We start from the raw sequence: 23,597 nt of genomic DNA on the forward strand, positions 1-23,597 counted from the left end.
TCCACAGAAACCATATGTCAGCTATGCTTGATTCAATTTAACTAGACAAAAGCCAACATACAATCTGTTGTGATTGCGCATAGAAAAATATTCGAGTGTGGGAGGAGAAGGAAAATGTGGAATATTCATTTGGCAGATGGACAAGTCCATGCACCCAGAGCAGGGGCCCACTTCCACTCGCCTGGCCTTAATCACAGTCACGAGTCGAGTCGCCCAGTTTGGCAGAGACAATCATTTGTTATTTGATTTGCACATCAGCCGGATGTGGACGCGGATACCCAAGCAGCCGGGCAGCCAGACGACCGGGATGGCAGGCAGTCAGTCAGCCAGGATGTCAGGACATCAGGACATCAGGAAGCCAGGGGGTCCGGGTCCGCAGAAGCCGAGCACTCTGAGATCCTCGGGACGAACATTGCAATTTCCCGGCGCCAGTCAATGGCCACCGGACATCGTTGATTGTTGGTGTTGTCCATTTTCGGCGGCTGCAATTTAAAGGCCGTGTCGCCTAGCCCGCAGATGCAGATGGAGATTCAGATGCCGATACGCGTGGCGTTGACGGAATGGATCGCTGGACTGGCTGGAGAGACAAAACATGGCATCAATCCCCCAACGAGGTTTTGATGGGGTGCAACTGGAGTTAACTAAAGTCAAATTTGTCTTGCACTTTGCGGAAATTCGGTGTGAGGAAGTAAAGGCCTAAACATCCTCTACGAGTAGAGTTACGGATCGTTAGAATGGTGTTTTGACAAGGGTCTATTCTGTTTTAATTAATCAAATTAGCAAAACTCATTAATTTCGCAAAGTTTATTGAAATTCCCAACTATTAAATAATAAAATTTTTTGAGTCTAAAAGTATGCAGTGAAAAAGGATGAGAGTCTTTCCTAATGAATTTGTTGGATTTCTGAGTCTGTAATATATTTTGTTACATACTTTTTGACACATAAATGACATTTATCTGTTGCTTAATTTAGCTACGGGCCTATTTATTGACCGTAAACTGCTCTCGAAGGTACTCTAGATTTGAGCTTAAAGGCTTCAATTACTTCACAAGCTATCTAGGAAATGACTTCGTCAAGCCAAATCCCCTGGAGCTCCATGGCTCCATTCACTTTTCCCCGCTGCACTTGTTCATATCGTTGACATGTGTTGCGCTCTCTCTAATTTAATTAAAATCAACTTAGGACAGCGCCAGCAGTTGCCTGCTGCATGCAACACTAAAATCCGCCTCCTGCCCCACCGAGCGAAAACCCAACCAAAACCCATGGCCAATTTGTTATGCTTTTAATTTGTTAATTTATTTGCTGGCTGCAGGGAGGGCTCGAGAGATAGGCAACAGAGTATATCCTTCTCGCCTCTCTTTCTGGTTTGGATTATATTTGCTGGAAACATTTTTTCCACCGACTGCAACAAGTGCATCAGGCCGACGTCGACCTGCCACACATGGATGCACACCCACGCCCACATGGCACCCCCCACACACACTTAAACATGGAGTGGGCTAGTGCAAACACACACATTCGCAGGCGCTTATCCTGTGTTTGATTTTGTTTGTTTTAACTGCTTTCACTTTTCTATTTACCTTAGTGTGTGGCGCCTGAAATGAAAAATGGCAAAACGCTGTTTATTTGCTCAGCTAACAGCAGCCAGCACTCTCACCCAGTCGCACCCACGGAGTCACACCCACGCTTGCGCCCACACCTACACCCACACACTCTTGCAGCCCGCCGGAGTTTTAAATTCTCCATTGCCTGCTTTTAGGATCCGTCGTAATAAAGTTGGATCAAATTTTTATGCCTACACACGGTGTGCTTAATAAATTTTATATATTTCTTGATATATTAAATTTCTGGTTCAGAGACGGGGCCGTCAGGGCCCTCAAATCGGGGTTTGTGGCAGCCAGATACAAATCAGGTGGTAGGTGAGAACTGTTGGCTTAGCCCATAAATTGTGATCTTTTTAAGTCTGAGATTTCGAGTATTATCAGCTATGTAATGTTACATAAGTAAACCACACATTCAAGTTCTTTGAATTTATTATAGTATCAACAAAATCAAACATTAATAAGGTTTAGACTTGTAGTACCAGTGCCATCATCCATTTTATGTTAGAAAAGTGAAGTACGTAATAATTTAAATTTTATTCTTCTTCTAATGATTCTAATATATGTCTGGAATTTACATACAGTAAAATGTTGAAAGCAGACAACAAAGATAACATAATCTGTAATTTTAAAGAAAATATACCTTAATAATAATGAAATCATTTTCAGAAGAGTATTCAATAATCGTTGTTATTTCACAGCAGCTACTTGGTACCCGTTGTTTTCCAAATTAAATTATTTGCTGCATACGCCAAGGCATAGGGCGCCATGTGGCATGCTACATAATTTTTTATTTACCCCCCACTTTCTCAGCGTGAGGCAAGGAATCGTTGCTCATCGAAAAAAAAGATGAAACTCTGTCAGTTTGATGCGAACTCAGGAAAGACAATCATTATATACGCTTGTCAAAACAATTTCAAGCGGCAAAATGTCAGTATTTAAAATTTTAATTCCAACAAAATAATTTAAAACAACTAGTTAAAGAATTTTCGGTTACGTACGCTTAAAATTTATAAACTTACTCACCCACTTTATTTGCCTTAAAAAGGCATCAGCACCATATCGGTTAAGCGAAATCCTGTCGAAAAGCTCCTCAATTCCTTGTTTATCTCAATAAAAATTCAGGAATCGACTTGTTTGCCATGGCAAAAGGAAAAATAAGCAAATCCAGCCAATACGAATGATTAATGTTGGCTGTGTCAGCAGAAAAATATGTCTGCCTCCTTTCAGTTGCCTGCGGCAGTGGTGCTATAAAGGTTTTTCCAGCCGACTCCACATACATCAGCTGCTGAACACATCTGTTAACTGCTAGTGCAAACAACAACCAACTAAAAGTTGTCTAACTTATGCTGATTATAGCCCACATTGGCCGCAAGTTATTATCAAATGTCTCCCCAGAGTAATATATATCAAGATATACGCATTCGGCTATCCTGCCTTCGCTTTTCCCTGTTTTTGGGGCGGGTTTCGATGGGCGGGTCTATCGCTTAACCCACTAATCGAATTTTCTCTGTGGAAAACCGTTTTGTGCCCTGGGGCAAGCCTTTTGGCTGGCCTAATGTTTTAGGCCCTAAAACGCCTGCTTTCCTCGGGACAGGACACACATATCGGGGCGTGTGGAAAAACAAGTGCCGTCAAATGACCTTGTTAATCATGTTCCTGTTTGCCCGTATGCGTGATTTATGCTTATTTATATTTTATGAACTAAAGTGCCTTTGGAGTGCTGTTGCCGAAGGAGAGAGGCGTACAGAACATTTATTTGAATTAGGTCCAGCAGGGGAGTACTGCGGACAGGCCCTACCAATGTTTGTATTAGCAGGGCTGGAACTATAGTGTGATTATATGGATGCTTAGAAGCAGATACCAATCTATGAAACTACAGTTTCCATATCCTATTCTCGTAGTGAAAAATTTTAACATTTATAAACCCATCTTCAAAACCTGCCTTCAAAAATGTTTAAATAATATCTTAACCATGCTTTTTAATAGTTATAATATTATGTTTAGTTGTGTAGATTTCTGTTTTAACTATAAACTAATATGCAATTTTTTTTGTAGTATTCGTTAAAAATGTAAAATACAAGTTCACTTACGGCTATAATATATTATGTTAATTATTTGCAGGATGAACCCAACTTATAAAACTATAGTTTCCAATATCTTATATCTTATATCTTATAAGTTTGTTAACCTACCCATTAAAACACGTATGCTTCTTGAGTCCTTAAAGAGTTAAAAATATAATTCCACTCAAGGCTGTAAATATATATATCGCAGGTACCTCATTTCATTTAGCTCAGAAGCTTTTTATTTGATTTAGTGTAATACTAAGGTGTGCAGATACCCAACTTATAAAACTATAATTTCCATAGCCTTAACTCGTTCTGAAAAATGTTAATTTTTTTGTCAACCTACCCTTAAAATAATTTTATTTATTCTCTCAGAGTCCTTAAAAAGTTTAAAGTATAATCTCACCCCAGGATGTAATGTATAATTTTAATTACTTACAGGTTGAAGGCAAGTTATATAATTTAGCTTCTTTTAATTACATTTCGTGCAAGATAAGGGTGTGCAGATACCCAACTTATAAAACTTTAATTCCATAACCATAACTTGTGCGGAAAAATCTATAACTTTGTTAGCCCACCCATTAAAACAAATTACTCATGCTCTTTGGTTCCTTAAAGAGTTAAAAATATAAATTTACCAAAGGCTGTAAAATATATTTTTACTTATTTACAGGTCGCAGGCACCTCATTTAATTTAGCTCAGAAGGTTTTCCCCGAGCCAACTACCTTTATGCGAATCGATCCCCGGCCCTTGGCTGCCCTTGATTGGCGTTGACCGGTTGAGCGGAGCAACTTAATCAGCTCTTAACTTTCGCCCGACGGAGGGGAGGTGGTGCACTTAATAAACGCAATTAATCCAATTAAAATGTCATGTCCCATTAATGCGAATTAAACTCAGCGCAAATGTTCTGCAATTAAATAAATGCACTTAAACCAATGAAATGCATACGAGCGCGCGCACCGAGGGCGGGGAGGGATAACATTCATATCAATGTCGAAAAGCCGCTTGACAGCTGAGAGATGAAAGAGGGTTGTGGCGGACACAAAGGGAAAGGCGGCCAGTGAGCTTGCGAATTTACACGCCGCGATAGGCATCAATGGACAATTAAACGACAGTGGAGTTGCGGCCTTGTCAGGACCCACCGCCATCATTCCGCCAAATCCCCCGGCTCCTTCCACTCGTTTTCCCATCTTGACTTTATTAACATAATCGACTGTGTCAACGCGTTCGGCCATTTTCTCCTCTGGTGGCAACTAATTAAATATGGTAAAACAAAATAAATATATTTTCGAAGCGAGCCGCGAGGGGGTCCTGCCCTCGTGTGCCGCTGTTACACAAACAATTTTTCACTCTTCATGTTTATTTATCATCATGAAATTACAAACAGAGCCGCAAAGCATGCAGCGTTCAATTAATATGCGTAATTTACACGTTGTTTGGGCTTGATACATTTATTGGTTGCGGCACGTGGCAACAGTTTGTGGAATGGAATGTCGGGCGGCACTTGCAGCACGACTCAATTGTCTGAGTGCTGAATGCAGTAAAATGCATTGTTTCGAACTTTTATAACACGTTGTCAAGTCCAATACGCGCTGTTTATCGGTAATTTATGTTTAAGTTGTTACTACGTTGTTTTAAATATGTAAAGAGCTAATAAAGGTTAAAATTTCCCAGGTCAACGTCAAGTGTCGGGTTAAAGTAAAAAATAAAGTAAAAATTGAGTAAAATAGTTTTTTTTGTATTAAACACATACTTAAGTACATTTCTTTAATAAACTTTATGGCTTTGCGGAAAAAGGAAGAGATGTAGAAGGTGCATTGACTCGAGTTTTAAAAAAAGAGCCGGAGGTGTTCCACCTTAAAGCACATATGTGCAAAGCAAAAAATCTTTTAAAGTAAATTAAATTCAATGGCAGAAATTATTTGCCAATGGTAAACATAAGGTGACATCAACAATACAAACTCACAAGCACTCGCATGTAGGCTCACACACATATAAGTCAAAAGCAAATATTTGAAAATCATGTTCATCATCCTGTTGACAGGGTCATTTGAAGAATACATTTGCCAAGAAAAATGTTTATATTGGATTTAACATGTTTATAATAGCTCCTAAAGGAATGAAGAAGGTGTGGAGTGTGAAATTTAATCAGGAATAGTACAAAAAAACATTTATTTTTATAGGTCAAAGTAGTTTGTGGTAGTTAAATGCTAATCTCGCTAAAAACTAACACTTTTTTACAACAAATCATTAATTAAAAGGTCTAGATAATACGTAGAAATAGGCAGTTAAACATCCCTGTGGCTCACATAACACAAAATAAAAAGGGGATATGATAGCTCCCTTTATCCTCAAGCTCATTGTAATTTGTGGGCTGTCAAGGCGATACCTTGACGGCTACACTACATATTTTCGGCGTTATTGGTAGTGCCAGGCAACGACAACGACGTAAATAACTCAAATTTATGTTATTTATTTTGTAATTTATGCTGGTATCAGTCTTTCGATCGACTCCGAATGCCTTTGTTTTCTGTCAATCACTCTGACAGTTGTTTTAATCATTTTTCTCCTCAGCCGTTTTCTGCTCACTTACTTAATGGGGCTATATGTATATTGATCGTAGTTCGACACTTTAGGCCCTTTCTCACACTATACATAGATTATCTTACCATAAAAGTCGCATTTGCACAGTTCACGCCAGTTATTCCTGCAGGCGTTAAAAAGGCAAACATGAAATACATGTAAAATTGGTTAGACATATTAAATGGCCCACAGCTATGCACACTAAAAAATTTGTATTTTTTAAGCTTTAAGTGGGTTTGTATTTGTTTATTTAAAAAAGAAGGATCACTTTTTTTCCAATTATGAAAATAACGATAGTCGAAAAAGTTTTATAAGTGCCTTTTTTTTGATCGTCCATCTAGTTTATTTATCAAATTTCATCCAACAAAATGATTGCTTTTTGGTATAGATTAGACACAAACATTCTTTGATTTTGGTGCTTCGATTTTAGAGGAATCACTGGGATGCCCCAGGAGTTATTCTGAGGAAGTAGGTTCCAAGTTTTACATATGCACTTCTTTTGTGCAATCTCTGGCCCGGATTTGGCAAATTGTTTGCAGGAAAAACAAAGGGGCTCCCCTCAGGAGGAGCATGGAGGGCGAAGTTGAGAGGGCTGCTTATCCCTTGCCCGGCCATCCAACTTCTTTCGTGTCGGAGCAATTTATGCTGCCTGCCCGGCTCCTCGGGGGCAATTGTCTGACTCGACTCCTCCTCAAACCCAGCCCCAAGCCCAGCTCACCTCCCCTTTCTTGGCAGGCAATCTGCTGCTCGTTGTTTGCAGTTTAAAGGTTGAGCGTAGTTCAAATTGTTTGCCAGGTATTTGCACTCCAGCACTTTTTTCCAGCTATTTGATCTGTGATTGAGCTGAATGAGCAAATAAACTTGTGGCCCTAGTCTATTGAGCATACAGAGACTTTGAAAGGTTAATGCGCTCAATGGATTTGCGGCGAAAGTTAAATTACTTTATTTTAATGGAGTTCTAGCTGGGAATCGGGCTCTCCATTACTTGGTGGCCTATTGGATTTGCAAGCGTGTAAGGCAAGAGAAAAGTGGAAAATGAATAGAAAAATTGAATTTAATAATTTACTTCATGTATCCTCTTAGTCGAGGCTTAAAATCCTTAACGTTCGGTATTGCAACTAATTGCTTTTGCGGCTTTTTATTGCTACAGTCTTAATTTGATTGAGCTATCTTACTTTGCAGCTCTGCTTTATTCACTTCCTTTTGGGGACGGCCACAGCACTTTATCAAAATTATGCGACAAAATATCTGTGCCATGTCAACGTTTCAATAGGCGGCCAATAAAATTTATGGCCAGAGCAGCGGCCCCAATCGACCTGCAACAGAAACCGGGCCCTGACCGACCCGACTCCAGTGGCGACTTTCACAAGCTCTTCCCTGCTCCACTCCGCTTTCGATTCTGTATAGTATGCACTGATATACAATGCAGTCGTGTGCATTGCCATGGGTGTGTTGTGGCCAGACTTATTAAACGGCTTTTAAGCGCCGGCCCGGAACATCCATATTATGCGCGCAGAGTGTTTTCTATAGACTACTGAGATTTATGCCCGAGCAAATAACTTCTGCGGCTGTATCTCGCAAATGATGCGGTACTTTTATTATCGGGCTAAATGCGAAGATAAATAGGAGAGTGGCTTACTTAGAGCCACATAAAAAGCATTGCCAATTTTGGTATGTCTATTAATAACACAAAAATGTTGAAAAATAAAAGCCAAGGCACATTCGTCGGTTGTTTATCCTTAAATGGATGTCAAACTAAAAGTTTGTTTGAAATTCGAAATTTATATTTGCAGGTAGGAGTGCCCAACTTTCTTTGTACGTTATTTTAATCATATATACAACTCAGCTTAATTATAGGAACCATATTTACTTCTCTTCTGGCCCTATTAACTTATGTTATAATATAAAGAGGGAGAAATTCGATCCATATTTTTCCGATTTATTTAGACATTAGTCTAAGATTCAAGGGTATATATTGGGTATATATGGGATAAAATTTGATAGACATTTGATTTTGCATTTAAACAACTTTGAAATGTTGTTCAGCTTAATCATATACTTATAAAAATCATATAATATAAACTCATAAAATATAAAACCTAAAACCATAAACCAGCCCAAAATAAAATAATTTTTTTCGGAGGCGCCCTTTGGATATGCAATATTTTTTTAAATGGGACTAGGTATCACGCATCCTCGAGACCGGGCAACTGTGTTTTCTTGTTTGTTTAGCCACCAGAAAAGTATATTTAAAATTTATGAGGCTAGCCCACTAAATTGAGCAGAGCCAGGAGGGACCAGAAGCGAAATACAAATGGGACCCAAGCTGTTTATGTTTTTCGAACGTGTTTGGATGTCAGAGCAGTTACACTTACACGAAGCCCGTCCATTTGTAATGCCCCTTCCCAAGTCTCCAGCTGGAGGGCCCGGGCGAGAGTGGAATGTTGGCCAAATTAAGTTGTTGGCTATGCTAAATTGTCATTCTCCTGTGTACATGTATGTATATTTAGGGAAATGGGAGAGAAGTGGAAAATTATGTGTGAACCTGAGAAAATGGCCAGACTAAGCCGTTTTAAACGGAACCCACAAAAGTGTTCCCCGGCAGATAACAAACGGCAGTAATTAGAAGGGACGTTCGGCCGCCCGCAAAGAATGAGCTACGCATAATTAAACAGCAAATTAAGCATTATCAGGGGAGGCCAGAGCCAGGCCTGCACTGGAAAACCGAAATGGTTTTGCCAAGCCCCGAAAGTGTGGGATAAACATGGACCTTACCCCATTTTGGCTAGTGTAAACTCGTTCAAGGACAAGCTAGGCACAAAGGCCGCAACCGCATAGTGTAATATTAATAATGGTTAATAGGCAACAAGTGAATGGGATCGACTGTTGCCCAGTGACCTTCGGGGACATTTCATCATCTTAATGGCGGCTGGTTCGGGGCGACCGAGAAATCAGTGACAATGCACGCGTGAGCCTTGACAGCGACACTCAAATTAGAAAGCCCTCGAGAGGGGGCGGCCGGTGGGTGAGTTAACCTCCTTCGACCTAAGCGGCTTTAGCACCCGCCCACCCCCTGTCACCTGTCATTGCGGTCTGGACTGTCAATAGCACTTAAGCAGACTCATAAGCAAGCGGTTCGGGGTGCAGGAGTGCGCTCGGTTAAAAGGGGAAAAGCTGCCCACGGGGTCTGGACTTTGAAGAAGTCTAACCAGTGGGATTACTGGTGCATTTGTGGATGGCGATTGAGACCGATCGGGTCTGTGGAAGAGTTGCCAAGGCTATCCGCATCAAGGACAGTTAAAACTCGTCATCAGGCATTTTACTGAGGTATAGTTTTTCAAATGAAGTTTTAATATGTTTTAATTCACTATTATTAATAACCTATACAGGAACATTAAAAAAATAATAGTCCCCAGCCCAACCGTACTCAACTTATGACAACATCATTTTTATATAGGTGTGATACCTGTTTTTATGAAACTAAAAAGCTGGTAATAAGACCCTCTATCATTCCTCTTCCGAGCTTTCGACCCCGCCGACTTGAGAGTGGGCCATTCGACCCTTATAATCACAGCAATTAGTAATTACGCCTGCCCCGCCCACTTGCCTCACCGCTATGCCTCCCAGGTTCACACCTGCCCCGGCACTTATCCCCTTTAATTAGGCGCCACCAAAAGGCAAATTTTTCGAGCCCAAGGAGGCGGCCAAGTGGCGAAGACCCCTTCCAAGCCCTCACCAACTCTCTATCTGTCTGTTTGCCATCCCTTGGCAGATGCTTCGACTGGCAGCGGTGCCCGATGCCTTTGGCCCATTTCTAAATTTTCATTTTAATTATTGCGAGTATTATTCTGGAAATCAAGTGAGCGGCAACTTTGGCAATTGCCTCACGCCCCCGCGGGCCTCGTCGAGGGAGGGGCGTGGCAGGAGACTTTTGCGGCAGCTGTTACACAGCCTTCATCCGTTTTTCCCCAACTTTGCCACCTGACAGGCGCTGCCTTCTCCTGGGAGAAAGCTGGTGTCTGCATGTTTCCGTATCTGTGTGTTATCATATTTCACGCCTATTAGCGTTTTAATTTAATTAACATTTATGGCGACAGTTTGAGCCGGCTGCAGTGGAAATGTACGAGACTCCCGGAGAAAGGGTTTCGCAGGGCGGGGAGTGCACTCTTCTGCGAATGCCCTGACGTCGAAACTTTAACAAAAAAGCTTTAATCAGTTCAGCTCCATTGTTTGACTTTCGAGATAAGCTGGCTGCAAACTTGGCTGCAACTTCATTGCCAGTCTGCCGAGGGACTCAAACGAAGTTATATTAGTTACCGATTCCGGAAATAATTTCACGTAACTATTTGCACGTAATGCCAGCCAGACAGCTGGAGCGATGTGAGAATCGGATAGCAGTCCATCCACGCCTACAGCTCTAAATTTATTGAAGGTCCTGCTGGGCTGGACATGGCCAGGGCAACTTCAGCTGGAAATTACTTCCGCTTGTGTGTGGAGAACGGCTTTAAAGGACTTTAAAACGATTGATCTGGCGGGAATGGGGCATTCGAAAACACTTCCGCTGCTATTTTCTTGCCTATTTGCCTATTTTAATAACGTAATTAAATTCATCCGCCCAAACGCACAGCCAGTGTTTTGAATTCCTCGCCATGGAAACGGTTTTGTACTTGTTTTCCTTATTTTAGCATTGGAAATCATCATAACAATCAATCAATTTTGACGAACTGTGATTCCTTCTGACTCTAATAGCGGTTTCTTGGCCAAGCTTCCTTTGCATATATACCAGAATTTTCGTGAGCTTGGCTTTAATTTAAATTGCTGGTTTGTTGAGGTTGGGGTGGCCCTCCTTTCGGCGCATATTTTGGGGGACCTACTTTAATGTATTTGAGGAATACCCAATATGTGTATTTAAATCCGCTGAGGTATTAAAATAATATTCTGTAGTTGAGTAGCTCGAATTTAGGGGAACACATTTTATTGATAATGGAATCTCCAGAGCAGTATTAAACATTCTTATGAGATTGTGAGTACCGATACAAAACAATCACATACTTTTAGAGTTTCCCATGGCTTAATATAAATTGCACTGCCTAACCTGTGTATTTCTCCACCATTATAGCTCTCAATTTTTCACCTTTTCTCCGCCATAGGTCAGCCCTGAAGATAGAATGGCTTTTCCGATCCCCCTCCGCTCTTGTTTTGCCACGTTTTTCCGCTTTTATGTTAACAACAAAGGCAGCGGCAGCAAATGAAGAGGTTGAGAGCCGAGAAGAAAGAAAAACATTGCAAAGGAAATCGTGGAGGGGCATTGTGCATTTTACCTTGGACTGCAGGCAAGCATGAGAATTTAATGAGCAGCTGCAGCACCTTTGAAGTTGAAGTTGAAGTTGCATCTGGGGGGGCAGACCACTGTTTGAACTGCTTAAGTTTTAATCGAGTTATTGGCAGACAGGTGGAGGGAGGTCGGGAATTAAATGGTCCGCTTGAGGTAATTATAAATTCACACAGGTTCAATTTCATTGCCCAATAAGTGCACGAGCATGCGTTTAATTTCAAATTTAATAATTCCCACCGCCGACAGAGCCAACTATATGCAATTTAGCTATTTGTGGTTTTGCGCAAATTCTGTTTTGGTCAAATTGTTAGACATACGAGTATTGCACAATTACAAACATTTGGCTCAGACTCTGGAGTTTCGGTTTCGGTTTCGCTTCGGTTTAGTTTGGTTTGCTTTGATGGCCAACAATTACAGGCCATTTGTTGTTTGGCCTTTCAAATTTGATTTTGTGTTTTGCATGTTCAAACTGGCATGCGGAACTGTCTGAGCCTACAGATTATGTGGTTATGCCTGAGTAAATGTTTTTTTAAGCCATATAAATTAATATTTAACCAAATGCATAAGCCCAAATGAATACAAGAAGGGTGGCAACCGGAAGTCCATATATATACAATTGCCATTGTTTTGCTTACATTTGCAGTCCTTATTGTTTGAGTAAGCCTATTTAGTGTACTTCATTAAGGGAAAACTATAAAGCTAGATTATCATCGAAAATTTATTCCGATTTCAAACAGGTTTCTGTTATCTTTCACAGGTGATTTCTCATTTGCCAGGTTTTTTGCTCCGTTAAATGAAAAATCTTTTATCCAATTAGCCACCCAATTATCACCTTTAATTAATTGAATCCACCAACGCTTGCGGTCCCCAGTCACACTGCAGTCCCAACCTCTTTCGACCGATTTCCACACTTTTCCTGCCTCTGCTGATTGCCATGCTAATCACAAGCCAAACTTTCAACTCCATTTGTCTTCAACTCCCCGCACTCGCACTCTTTTCATTAATTCAGGTCAGCACTACGGGGGCTATACCTTGCTAATTGGGATTATCTATTATCGGGCAATCGGTATTTGAATAATTAAAACGTCAAACTCAACTAGTTCGGCAATTGCCGGACTTTAAATTGGGTCCTGGGGCGGCTGGGGGCCAAAGAAAGGAACACAATTTTTGGCTTTTTCAAATGCAAATTTCATTGCTCATACGACATGTGTTCCGTAGTCGTACGTGATGCGTGCGACTGGGTGTCGGTGGTTTGTTAGTGAGTGTTCGAGTTTCGGTTTCGATTCAAATTGATTTTCATTTTTGGGAAAAGATCCTGACCAGTGTGGCATATTTATTTTCCGTTCGCCTGTGGCCATCGTTACCATTTTTCCTCCTGCAGGAGATAAAGAAAAGGCAGTCTGGAAAATATCTCGTATTTAAACGTGACATTCAGAGGGGAATTCGAAAAGTACGGGAAATCCAATTTTTATATTCCATATTTTGCATATGAATTCTATTGGCTAATCACATATTCTCCTAGTCTGCGCCATGCATATAAAATCTGGCACACCCCCTTTGCAACTCCCACATTGCTTAGCTATTGCCTTGGTTATGAAAAACTTTGCTTATGCATAAATTTTCTCCCTGCGCGGGGTGAAAATTGAAATGCTTAAAAGCGCATGAAAATGTTGTTACAAGTTTGAAGTTTTTGCTGGGACGCTTTTTATGGTGAGCCCAAGAACAAACTTTAAATGCGTGTTTCAGTATGTATGTGTGCGGTGAAAAACGACTGGGCTATTTGTTAAGAGCATTTCTATAAAATTTTCAAGGCTTTTGTTATGGAAACTTTCCCCGAGTGCCGGCACCAAAAAACTGGTAGAAAAAGAAAAATATTTCCAGAGAGCTGCATTACAGGTGGGAACTTTCGTTTACAATTTAAATATATATGCACTGTGTGTGTAGTTTTGCTAATTTGCATTAGTTAGGCCCAGCCAAAGCCGAGTAGAAAGCCACCGAAGAAGGCCACACACAGACGACCGCTGGTGGCACACACTTTCCTGGCCTTGTCCCCGAGTTCTTGCACACGGATGAGATGCATCCCCTCGCCGGTGACTTGCAGCTGCCCACCAAGTTGATCCTGATCCTGAGATTGCGACATTATCTTGAGCACGTCCACCCTGACCAAGCCCGCCTGCAGAGCTAGCTCGATCGCCAGGATGGTGCCACCTGCAGCCACGGCCACCAATTTGCTGGCCTTTAGAAGCACATAGCCAGTTAGAAAGCCCCCGGCAGCACCCATTCCGATCTGGCTATAAGGCGATCTCTGGGTCAGGTTATTCATAGCTGAGGTCAGACATTGACTTGAGCAGGGGCTCTAATTTCTGCGATGATTCTACGTACTACTCTTCACCATCGGTAAGTCACTCATTTCAGCTCTTTTCTCCGTTCTCTGCTTTTTTGCTGATTACTTTTCATTTACATAATTTCGGTGACCTTTTTTTCAAAGCTAGCGCTCAGCACAGCATGCTGCTATACTATGCGCCTTCCTATGCGCTTCTCACACTCCCCAGCTGCGCTCAACTGAGCAAATGACCGCCAGACCGTAAACGTCTAAGCCGACAGAAACATCAAAGTTCGAAGGTAACCATTCGGGACTGGGAACCCCGGCTTGTGTTTTAAATTACTTTTCATTTAATTGGTATTGCCAGTACACATTTGAAGTACAACATTTTTAAAATAAGCGTTTAAGTTTAATTTACGGTACCCTCAACGGTTGTAACGTGTAACGTTCGACTGAGGGACTAATTTTCGAAAGGATCTGTGATGGCGTGGCACGCTGTAGGTCCGGCGCTAGCTCGTGTCTTTGGGGTGGAGGACTTGCTCTCACAGATATAGTTACGATGCACACATTATTATTAACATCACAAGAAATTGAGCGTGCTTGCGACATTGAAAGGAGCTAGACATATATAAATCGGAAGAACGATAAACCAAATTAAAAAAAAAGAAAGGAAAAAAAACAGCATGTAAAGCAAAGTTCAAAGAAAGAGGGATGTAACTATTTGCGTGGTTGCTGGTGTAATTGCGCCCGCTTATCGCCCACCCTACCTAGGTCGCCTTCCACTAGAGCATGGCTCCTCCATCACTCTTTTCCTTACGACCGTGGAATCATCAGCTCAGTTCAGCAACACGTTTCTTTTAAGTTTCCATTTTTAATGACAAAATTCAAAAGATCTTAATATTATCAAAGAAAATATAGTAAATCAGGTTTATAATAATAATATAAAGTGTAATAGTAATATAAGCAAAAAGAATAATTCATTATAATATTTTTCAGTAAAAATATGTTCAGGTATAGGCATAAACTTCGTATGTATATAATTTTGGTGAGCGTATTTAAAACCCAAGAATATGTTTAAGATATCAACTTCATTATCGGGGTTCTTTTTTTTCACGTATAATCTTTTCCCACAATTTTCACAATTTTTTATATATTTAATTAGATTGGTTTAAATGACCCGAGTTAATTTCTTCCCAAGGTATAGAATTGACGAACTACGAGTATTAATTTAATATTGATATATCTAGTAAAATATATTATAATTAATATTGTTTTATTTTTCCTTATTTATTTGTTTTTTCTTTTTTTGTAATTGGTGTCTATTATCTCGCCCAAGACCAAACAAAAGTTTCAACCATAGATTCAGATACCATTCGAATGCGAATGTAAATTAAACAAAGACAACTCACTCAGATTTCCATCGGCGAAAGATCGATCTTCCGTTCAACGTACATGGTGAAAAAAATCAGGCGTTTCATACCGCCCTATGGGTTAAAATACTTTCACTTTTCTTGGCGAGTGCAAACGATTGGAAGAAACTTTTCTGATTATCATCCCGGCATTCTACATCGCGAATATCTCTCTCTCACAAAAAAAATATATGGCCTAGAATTTTCTGTCTTGTGCAATTGGTTAACTGTCGGAAGTCGCTCCTCTTCTACACTAATTGTCTGGGGCTAATGGAACGTCCCTGGCACCAATGGGTCAAGCCCCAGTGGCTCACGCAATGACGACGCCAACCGGGGGAAAAAAATGTTCCACAGATTTAAAAAAATAATAAATTCGCGATCGGACTTAGGGCCCTATCTCAGGGGCTTTCCTGCATCTCCTGCCTGAGCTACACGTGGGATGTTACCAATGGAATAGAGAGTGAGTGCATCTGCACTCAATGACGGCTTGATTTGAAAAGACCGAATCAAAAATAGCGTGGCGTAACTGGGGCCATCGGCGGAAATGTTTCACAGCTGAGTCGAGCTTTCCAAAGACTCCCTGCGCCGGCTGACCTTCGATGAATCACCATTCTCATTGGTATTACCCCGATAACATTGCACCAAAATTTCGGATATGCAACGAAGCTCGGCTTACAGATACTGAAGAGGAGCATACTTTTAGGATGAACTAAAACGGCCTATTCAGTCGCCACTACACGGTTGGCAGAGTAAACTAAAAGAGGTTGTTTTGTATGTATTTTCTGTAATGGTTAAAATGGTTATTTCTCTAATTGTTATTTTCTCTAATGGTTAAAATCAAGTATTAAATTTGTAGTTTATCTTAAGTTTATTTTAATTATAGGTTGCAAATGGCCTACTATAAATGTAGTAAGAATCAGCTTTGAAATTGCCCGTTTTTAAATATATTTTAGATATATTTTTTTTTAATATTTTTTTTCCCAGTGATTCGACTTTTGGTCAATTATTTAGCTGAAGATAGTTTAAGGGCTGCGATGGAGGAATTCACGTTTACAGTTCAATTGCCTTGGGGCCATGAAATGGCATCGGGCTCTTTTCGTTTGAATGCATTTCGGTTTTTGGTCGTTTCATTGCTTTTATTTAATTTATCGTTCAATTATGCGCCCAGCCACGCCCAAACCAAATCGCAGAGGCCCCGGGAGCTGTCGAGGTGTTTTTCGCCTATCTTAAACTGAGAATCAAATTAACAATGAGCACGCAAATTGCCACAAATGACTGCGGAACTGGACTCGAGCGGAAGAGGGAATTCAACTATTTTCCGAGCGATTATCTAGGTGGAGTAATGCAGTCTTTAAGTGCTTTTGTGCAAACAATATCTCAGACAGACAGCGGCAGTGAACGCCCCTTGGCGATTCCCTGGAAGCAACTAAAGTGTTGGAGCATTTAAATTGACATTAATAGGATGGGTAAAATGTGAAATTGTCTTGGCCTGGGAGAGAGAAAACGGAGTATAAAACCCACACATGAAATATAAATGAAACAGAATGCAACTTGACCATAAAATGTGAGCTCAACTGTGCGAAAAAAGGGCCAACACAACACCGGTGTAAGCGACTAACAATTTCCACATCAATGCGAAACGTGTTTGCCAGGCGTCGTACTTTCTTCTCTCTGCAAAGTTGGCACAAAAAATCTTGCTTTTGAAAATTTACTTTCCCCCGTCCTTTTCTTACTTCCAAGCTCTGATTTTATGTCCATTGTTTAGTACAGGTGGTTTTGGAAATACGTGAGGTGGGTAAGGAATTCCTACCTTTGAAGCGTGCTGACATAAGTAATTTGAATATTTTTCAGACCACAACGAGTTTAGATTCCACATGCAAAATGTATTTCCTACTAATATTATCAATCAGTGGTTCGCACAAATATTTCTAAATTTATTTTATACAAACGGAAAAATATTAAAACAACTTCTTAGAGGGTATTGGGGTTGCCAAACAAATCAATACGGGTTTTAAAACCATTTTAGATGTTATTTCAAGTGGTTTAAAAAGTGGGTTCAAATCACTTCACTAACCTATTTGAATGTCAAGCTAGTAAATCTAAAAATAACAAACTTATTTTATTATTTTTTGCTATCATGATTTGAATATTTTTAAGCAATATTATCTTTTTTAAAGCGATTCAGAAATGGCAGAAAAAAACTGAAAACTAAATAAAACATTATTTTTTTCTTCAATTAATTAGATACTAAAATAATTATTAAACTCATAATTGTTAATTCTCCCTTAAGTAATTTATTTATATCTCCAATCAATGGAATTTAAGCTATTAAAGCACAACCGTATTTTTGAGTGGCATAAAGTTTTACGTCATCGTTGACACCATAATTGAGCTTTTCTTCAGTCAGCGAACTCAAAGGAAACGCACCATTTGGAGAAGCGAGTGTCAGGCGCAACAGTACGTATGCGCAATGTGTATATTTACACAATTTAGAAGCCAACTGCAGTGTCCTCGCCCCGACCATATGGTTAATGTGATGTGGGATTGCCGGTCCTTGGGTTCCCACTGGACCCCAGAAACTTTGGGTGCTTGTACGGGCCACTCGCCTGTTGACACGCTGTAAATTTGAAAACAGTCACCCAGTGGATAAAGTGTTGCATGTTGGCTCAAAGCAAACGATTCGTTCGTTCCTGCAGCTTGCTTGTTGGCTGCTTTATTTGTGTGCGGGCTTGTACAACAAATTAACTGCGGTGAGCCTGGGTTCGGGCTAGGAGGTTTGGAGGGGTGGGTGCTTTCTGGCGAGGATTGGCAATGTTGTTAGCTGCAACTTGGCAGCGATGAACGCAGCTTTGTGGTGGCAACCCAAGGGCAGAGCCTGGCCGACAGTTCGTTGTCGAGTTAAATGGTTTGTCTGTTTCGGAACATTAATTTGGATGCTGCAAGCTGATGCAAGCAACTGCAGAAATGCCCCTGAAAAAGCGTAGTATTTAGGTGGAAGTTTCAGTCTCAGGCCACTCTTTGTTTGAAAAGCAGGGACTCAAAAAAAAAAAATCATTTTTAAAAATGGTAATTAATAATACTTCATCAAATTAAAATTGTTCAACATAGAATAACTTAAATATTTATAGAATAGGGGTCGTATATATACAATGAAATAAGTTTCAAATAAGTTTTTGTTGATACTCGTATGTCAATTACACACAAAATTAAAATATATAAAAGAAAATATTTAAAAATTAAACAAAAATCGTTGTTTATAATTTTTAGTAGCCTTAAATAATCCAGATGCAGCATTTTTTAAACCCCTAAATAAATCACACTATTTTAAAATTGAAATTGAATTAAAAATAATGATCAAAATGTAAAGTTTTATAATTGGCGTTAAATAAGGTTAGATTACTTAGGCCGCAGTGAAAAACGAAAATGTCAGAGTTATTACAATGTCTTAGAAACGCATACAGATGGAAATTCATGCCCCAATGCATCGATGCCAACCGAAATTGTGGTTTCCTGATGTGGATATGGATTGCAGCAGAGCTCGAGAGCTGGAAGCAAAATAAATAATTATCCAGATTGCGGTGCATGCGCACTTGAAGGCGGAAGACCGCAGGAGGAGCATGATTTCGGCGACGAAATCAAATTTTATTTTAATTAGTGACTGATATATTCGACGCCAGCTTGCGGTTCGAGGGATGTGCGTTTTTGCCCTGCGGCATTGACTTAATTTGGCTGTTTGTGCAATTAGTCCTCAATCTGCCTGAGACTGTGGCCCATTCAGACTCAACACATTTCTCCCGTTTCGGCGCTCTATAAATTATTTAAAGTGGCAGCCGGGACTTGGAGAACTACATATTTGGTCCCTGCAATTCCATCTCGCTTGAATGTTTTATATGAGGTTCGTGCTGGCTGAGACCTTTTGGGTCAAATTAGTGTGACACGCACCACAGCTTAATGTTGGCAGAAGGTCCCGCAACAATGTCTCACAGTTTGCATAAATGCATGGGGCGCCCCACTTAACTTCTTTCGGTTGCCGATTTTTTATGCATTTACTACGTGACTCCGCCCGACGGACTACACAAATTGTTTGCCGTCTTCTGGGCAAGTGTTTAATAAATAAATTACGAAAGGCGAGAAAGGTTCTCCGGGGATAATTGCACTATTCAGAGCGAAGGTGATATAAAAGTTTCTCATTCAATTTGCATGGTATTTTGCGAGCGTTTGGGAATTCACCATTACCCATTTTTTGTGGACTTAGCTTTTTCAAAGAGGTTGTTCTCTGGAAATAATAATTTTATATACACACAAATAACCGGTCTTTCAATCAGAAAGTCTTTTTTATGAACTGCATATTTTAAAAACGATGGCAAGTCTCTGGTAAGCAACTTTTAATTTGAAGATGTCTAAAAGTATGCAACAATATTTTTAAAGCTCTGAAGTACAATGAATTCGTTCAGAAAAACTACTATCCGTTATTCACTGCATACTTTTGGACCCTTTTGATAAGTCCTAAACTGATTTCAAGACCTAGTGGATTGTGTGACACCGTTTGTCATTTCTCTTCTTCTACAAACCCATTTTTGATACAATTTTTTAATTAGGGCCTCGATGCGATTTGGACTTTAGACTCCACTGTCGTAGCGGAGAACTGCGGTCTTGATAACGAAGAACGGTTCGCTTTACTGATTGTGGCCACCTGATGATGGGGTGCTAACCAGGTGGAGATACCTGCAGTTGGCATAACGACGCCTGTTAATTAGCAGAAAATATGCGCAAATCGAATACCAAGGAAAATGGCAAAATTGGCTAATTGGAGAGTTTCAGTGCTGGTTCCGTTGCTTTCAAAACTCGGCTTCAAAAGGTTTTCTGTTGGCTTGGGCCCGCGTGTTGTGGCTTCGGGTTTCGGTTTGGGCTCAGAGGGAAAAAACTGTCGCTCCCGAGGATTAACATTTGATTAATGCGCACCCCGACGGGCTGGGGCTGACTTGGGTCATGTTCGGGCCAGTCATGCATTTGAATGCAGCTCACTGCCTGCTGGGTTCTATTAACACCCCACTAACAGCTCATCCCCATCCTGCCACTGCTAGCCCAAAATTCGCTCCCACGCCGGAGGCATTCCCCTCTTTGGGGCATTTCTCTGTGTTTCGCTGTCTTTAGTGTAACACATGTCGCCACTTAATGCGTTGAGTGCATACAGAATGAGACGAAATGGAAAATTCCAGATGGGAGTAGGGCGTAGGGGGAGTGCGGAGCAGGGCGTTCGTTGAGGGGCGTGAAATATGGCAACAAGGCGCCAGCTGGCGAAATGCAACACGAAGGAGGCGCCTAAGTTGTCGCATCGCACATTTCCACAGCTGACAGGCTGGCTCTGGAGATGAAAAACCGCTTCGCAAGCTATCCATTTTCAAATTGATGGCATTTTAATCGGCTCCGATACAGAAGGACCTTCTGCTTCGCTTCAAAAGTGCTGAAGCGAATTTAAAAGGAGGTTTTTTAAGTTCTCGTTCGATTTAATTAACTGCTCGGTCAACTAGGAAGGCTCATCGCAATTCATTTACTCTTTTGGAGTGGTTGAACTCGTGTTGTTTGCCTTGCTCTGATTTCACTGCGTTCGGCTCGATAATTAAGAGGCCAAATTGATTAATTGCTGGCCAGCTGGTTGCTTTTTGTCCGGCGAGGAAGTGAACTGAAACGAGGCATGCCGGCGGCTTGCAATTAATAAAGGCGCGAAAAAATCAGTGGTAATTGCTGTCCATCCAATCACTGCCGTTGATTGTCCTTTACCTCCGCCAGTCCATTTTGCGTGGTCAACAGGCGGTGGTGCAAGGCCTTGTGATCAGCAGAATTTTGTGGTCTTCAGTCCATTCAACATTTTTGGTAGGCAAGCATCTGTATATCTGTTCCAGACAAATAAAATAATCAAAATATTTGGAAATTCAATAGCATCGCGTGGTAACTTAAGTTATTATTTAAGGTTTCAGTATCACAGAAGGTTTTATTTTATTCAAAATCAAATGAAAGTGTACATTGAAAGTGTACAAACGAAAAGTCTAGCACCTGCCTATATGTTATAAGTAATTTGTTTAATTTTTAGAAGTATTTATTTACGGGTATTTAGACCGCTGAATTTCCAGGAACATAATTAGTAATCACTCTTCAAGTGTCCAGAATGCAGGATGGTTTGGAAGCTCGGCCTTGGTCTCTTATATTAATTTGCAACCCATTCAATTCAAAGTAAAAGTGTTTATCCTGTTGATTTACGCTTTTTGGCTCATTCATCATCGTCAAGCGTCTGCCAGTCTGCCTGTCAGCACGCAGAGCCATTGGAAATTCAATTATTCGAAATGCAGACTAGTCGGACTGGGGCGCACACATTAAACACTGGCGGCTTTATAAATTGGTGTGTGCTGAAATTTAGAATTGTCAGGTCAACCAGGGACACCCGGGCCGCTTGGGGCCCTGATGGGGAGCCGGCATCAGGAAATTAGAAACGCATGCCACTTGGTGACCGGCATGGCCATGGGTGCCCCGAAAAGGCTGTGCAACAATGAAATCCAAATCCAAAGCTCAAATGCAAGGCTATCGTTGCATTTCCTGGCCAAGTAGCGAACGGGTTGAGGGCTGAGCTGTTGGACGAAATCCATGGCGGCATTGTTTGCGTTGCCCAACACGTTTGACTCCCATTTCCGTTTATGAATTGCACCAACATGGGGTCAGTTGGGGGATAGCATCTGGTTGTCAGTTTGGGATCTAACTCGGCGCAGGAAAAGTGGCCTTTAAGGACCACTTTGGGTGGAATACATGTATCAAAGAGTTGGGAACGCGACCCACGGAATTCAATTACGATGCCGACTCTGTCTCAGGCTGTGACTTCCACTGCCACTTCGACTTGGGGGTGCCTTGCTGGCACTCGTGTAAATTCATAAAACGAATTGGTTTATAGCACTGCCTGCAGGAGACGACGGGATCTGAATCTGCGACATGGAGTAACGCCCCAGACCGACGACTGCAGCCGACATCAGCCCTTCGACACATATATATTGTGTGGAAGGCGCTCCACATGTCGTCCCATTTGCCAGACTGGGGGACTGCCAAAAAATGTGGAAAACCCAAAGCGAAATCCCCCAATATGTTTATGGCCAAAGTTCAAAGACTCTTGTTTGTCTTTTGATGGGGTGCAAATTGAAATTGAATTTGGCCGGGTTAAGCGCAAAAATCGCCTTCTTTTAAGCCCTTCCACACTCCCCACTTGGTTCCATAAAACCATGGCTTCTGGGCCTCCTCCCTCGCTCAGTGCTGTCACAAAAAAGGCAAACATTTGCAGGAAGCGCGCCCGAAATATTTCTGCCACATAAATCATAACAATGGCCATATTGTATATGTAAAACTGCATGTTACAGCGGCAACTGCAGCTGCATGCCACTCCAGTGCGAGGATATGGGCATGTGTGCCACCACAAGCAAGCAAAATCAAAATCAAATGCAATATAAATCTGCCCCAAGCTCTCGGAGAATTCACGTCAGTTGCCTGGGGACACATTTTCGGGAGAGATAACCAGAAGGACCCGAAAGGGGTGAATTGACGATCGCAGATTCTCGTAAAGCCTAGAATATTTGTGTTTATTCCTAAAAACTCACAAAACTATTTGGGAAACCTAAGAAATAGGGTCCTAACTCTATTAACTAAAGCCAGGGTAATATACGGTCGATTGATCTAACTTTTTTAGCTTGCATAATAAAACCTTTTCCAACACTAGTTTTCGAACCGAAGTACAAGTAAGGCAAATTTTTAAAAAGTAACAGTAAACATTAGATTTGATTTAAATACATTTAGGATCCTTATAAATGCCATAAGTATAAAAAGACAAAAATAAAGCTCATTAGTAAATTTTAAAATAAATGAGGATGAGTTTCAGCTGGGTTATGACATTTGTCTACTGTGAATGGAGCAAATAAAGATATTTCTGGGTTATTTTCATATTTTCGTTTTGCAAGCCAGTGTAATGTTCGCTGCCATTGTGTGCAAACTTTTTTTCGGCTAAAAAACTTTCCCTTCAGTCACCGCAGCGCCCGACCGTCCCCACAAGCAACTCTTGTAATAAATTGTCAATTTTTGAAATGTTTGCAATGTAGGCGAGGGCAATTTTATGGCCATTTCGGAGCTGATTTAATGCGCTAAGCGAGCGGGATTAGCCGGGGTCGTAAATCCTACGTTAGATGGGGCGTTATGGCGGCAAAAGCGCTGGAATCCCCACCCCCGGGACGGCCAGTCGACACTCG

At 41.0% G+C, this 23,597-nt stretch overlaps 2 protein-coding genes and 1 long non-coding RNA gene across 3 annotated transcripts; 1 reads left to right on the forward strand and 2 right to left on the reverse strand.

Annotated features, from left to right (window-relative positions):
* On the forward strand, window positions 1-855 carry LOC127010711 (uncharacterized). The gene is made up of 2 exons (XM_050885226.1): window positions 1-458; window positions 510-855. The coding sequence occupies exons 1-2, from the start codon at window positions 137-139 to the stop codon at window positions 554-556; spliced, it is 369 nt and encodes a 122-aa protein (XP_050741183.1). The 5' UTR covers window positions 1-136; the 3' UTR covers window positions 557-855.
* A 12,604-nt stretch (window positions 856-13,459) lies between these two features.
* On the reverse strand, window positions 13,460-14,124 carry LOC108033531 (FUN14 domain-containing protein fndc-1). The gene is made up of 2 exons (XM_017107876.3): window positions 13,972-14,124; window positions 13,460-13,914 (listed from the first exon to the last, which is right to left on the reverse strand). Exons 1-2 carry the CDS (start codon window positions 13,997-13,999, stop codon window positions 13,553-13,555), a joined length of 390 nt encoding a protein of 129 aa, XP_016963365.1. The 5' UTR covers window positions 14,000-14,124; the 3' UTR covers window positions 13,460-13,552.
* A 4,533-nt stretch (window positions 14,125-18,657) lies between these two features.
* LOC127010681 (uncharacterized) lies at window positions 18,658-19,952 on the reverse strand. The gene is made up of 2 exons (XR_007763395.1): window positions 19,893-19,952; window positions 18,658-19,597 (listed from the first exon to the last, which is right to left on the reverse strand). It is a non-coding gene; the product is annotated as an uncharacterized LOC127010681 (long non-coding RNA).
* Between the last annotated feature and the right edge of the window lie 3,645 nt (window positions 19,953-23,597).

Source organism: Drosophila biarmipes, chromosome 2L, assembly GCF_025231255.1.
Source record: "Drosophila biarmipes strain raj3 chromosome 2L, RU_DBia_V1.1, whole genome shotgun sequence".
Classification (NCBI taxonomy): Eukaryota; Metazoa; Arthropoda; class Insecta; order Diptera; family Drosophilidae; genus Drosophila; species Drosophila biarmipes.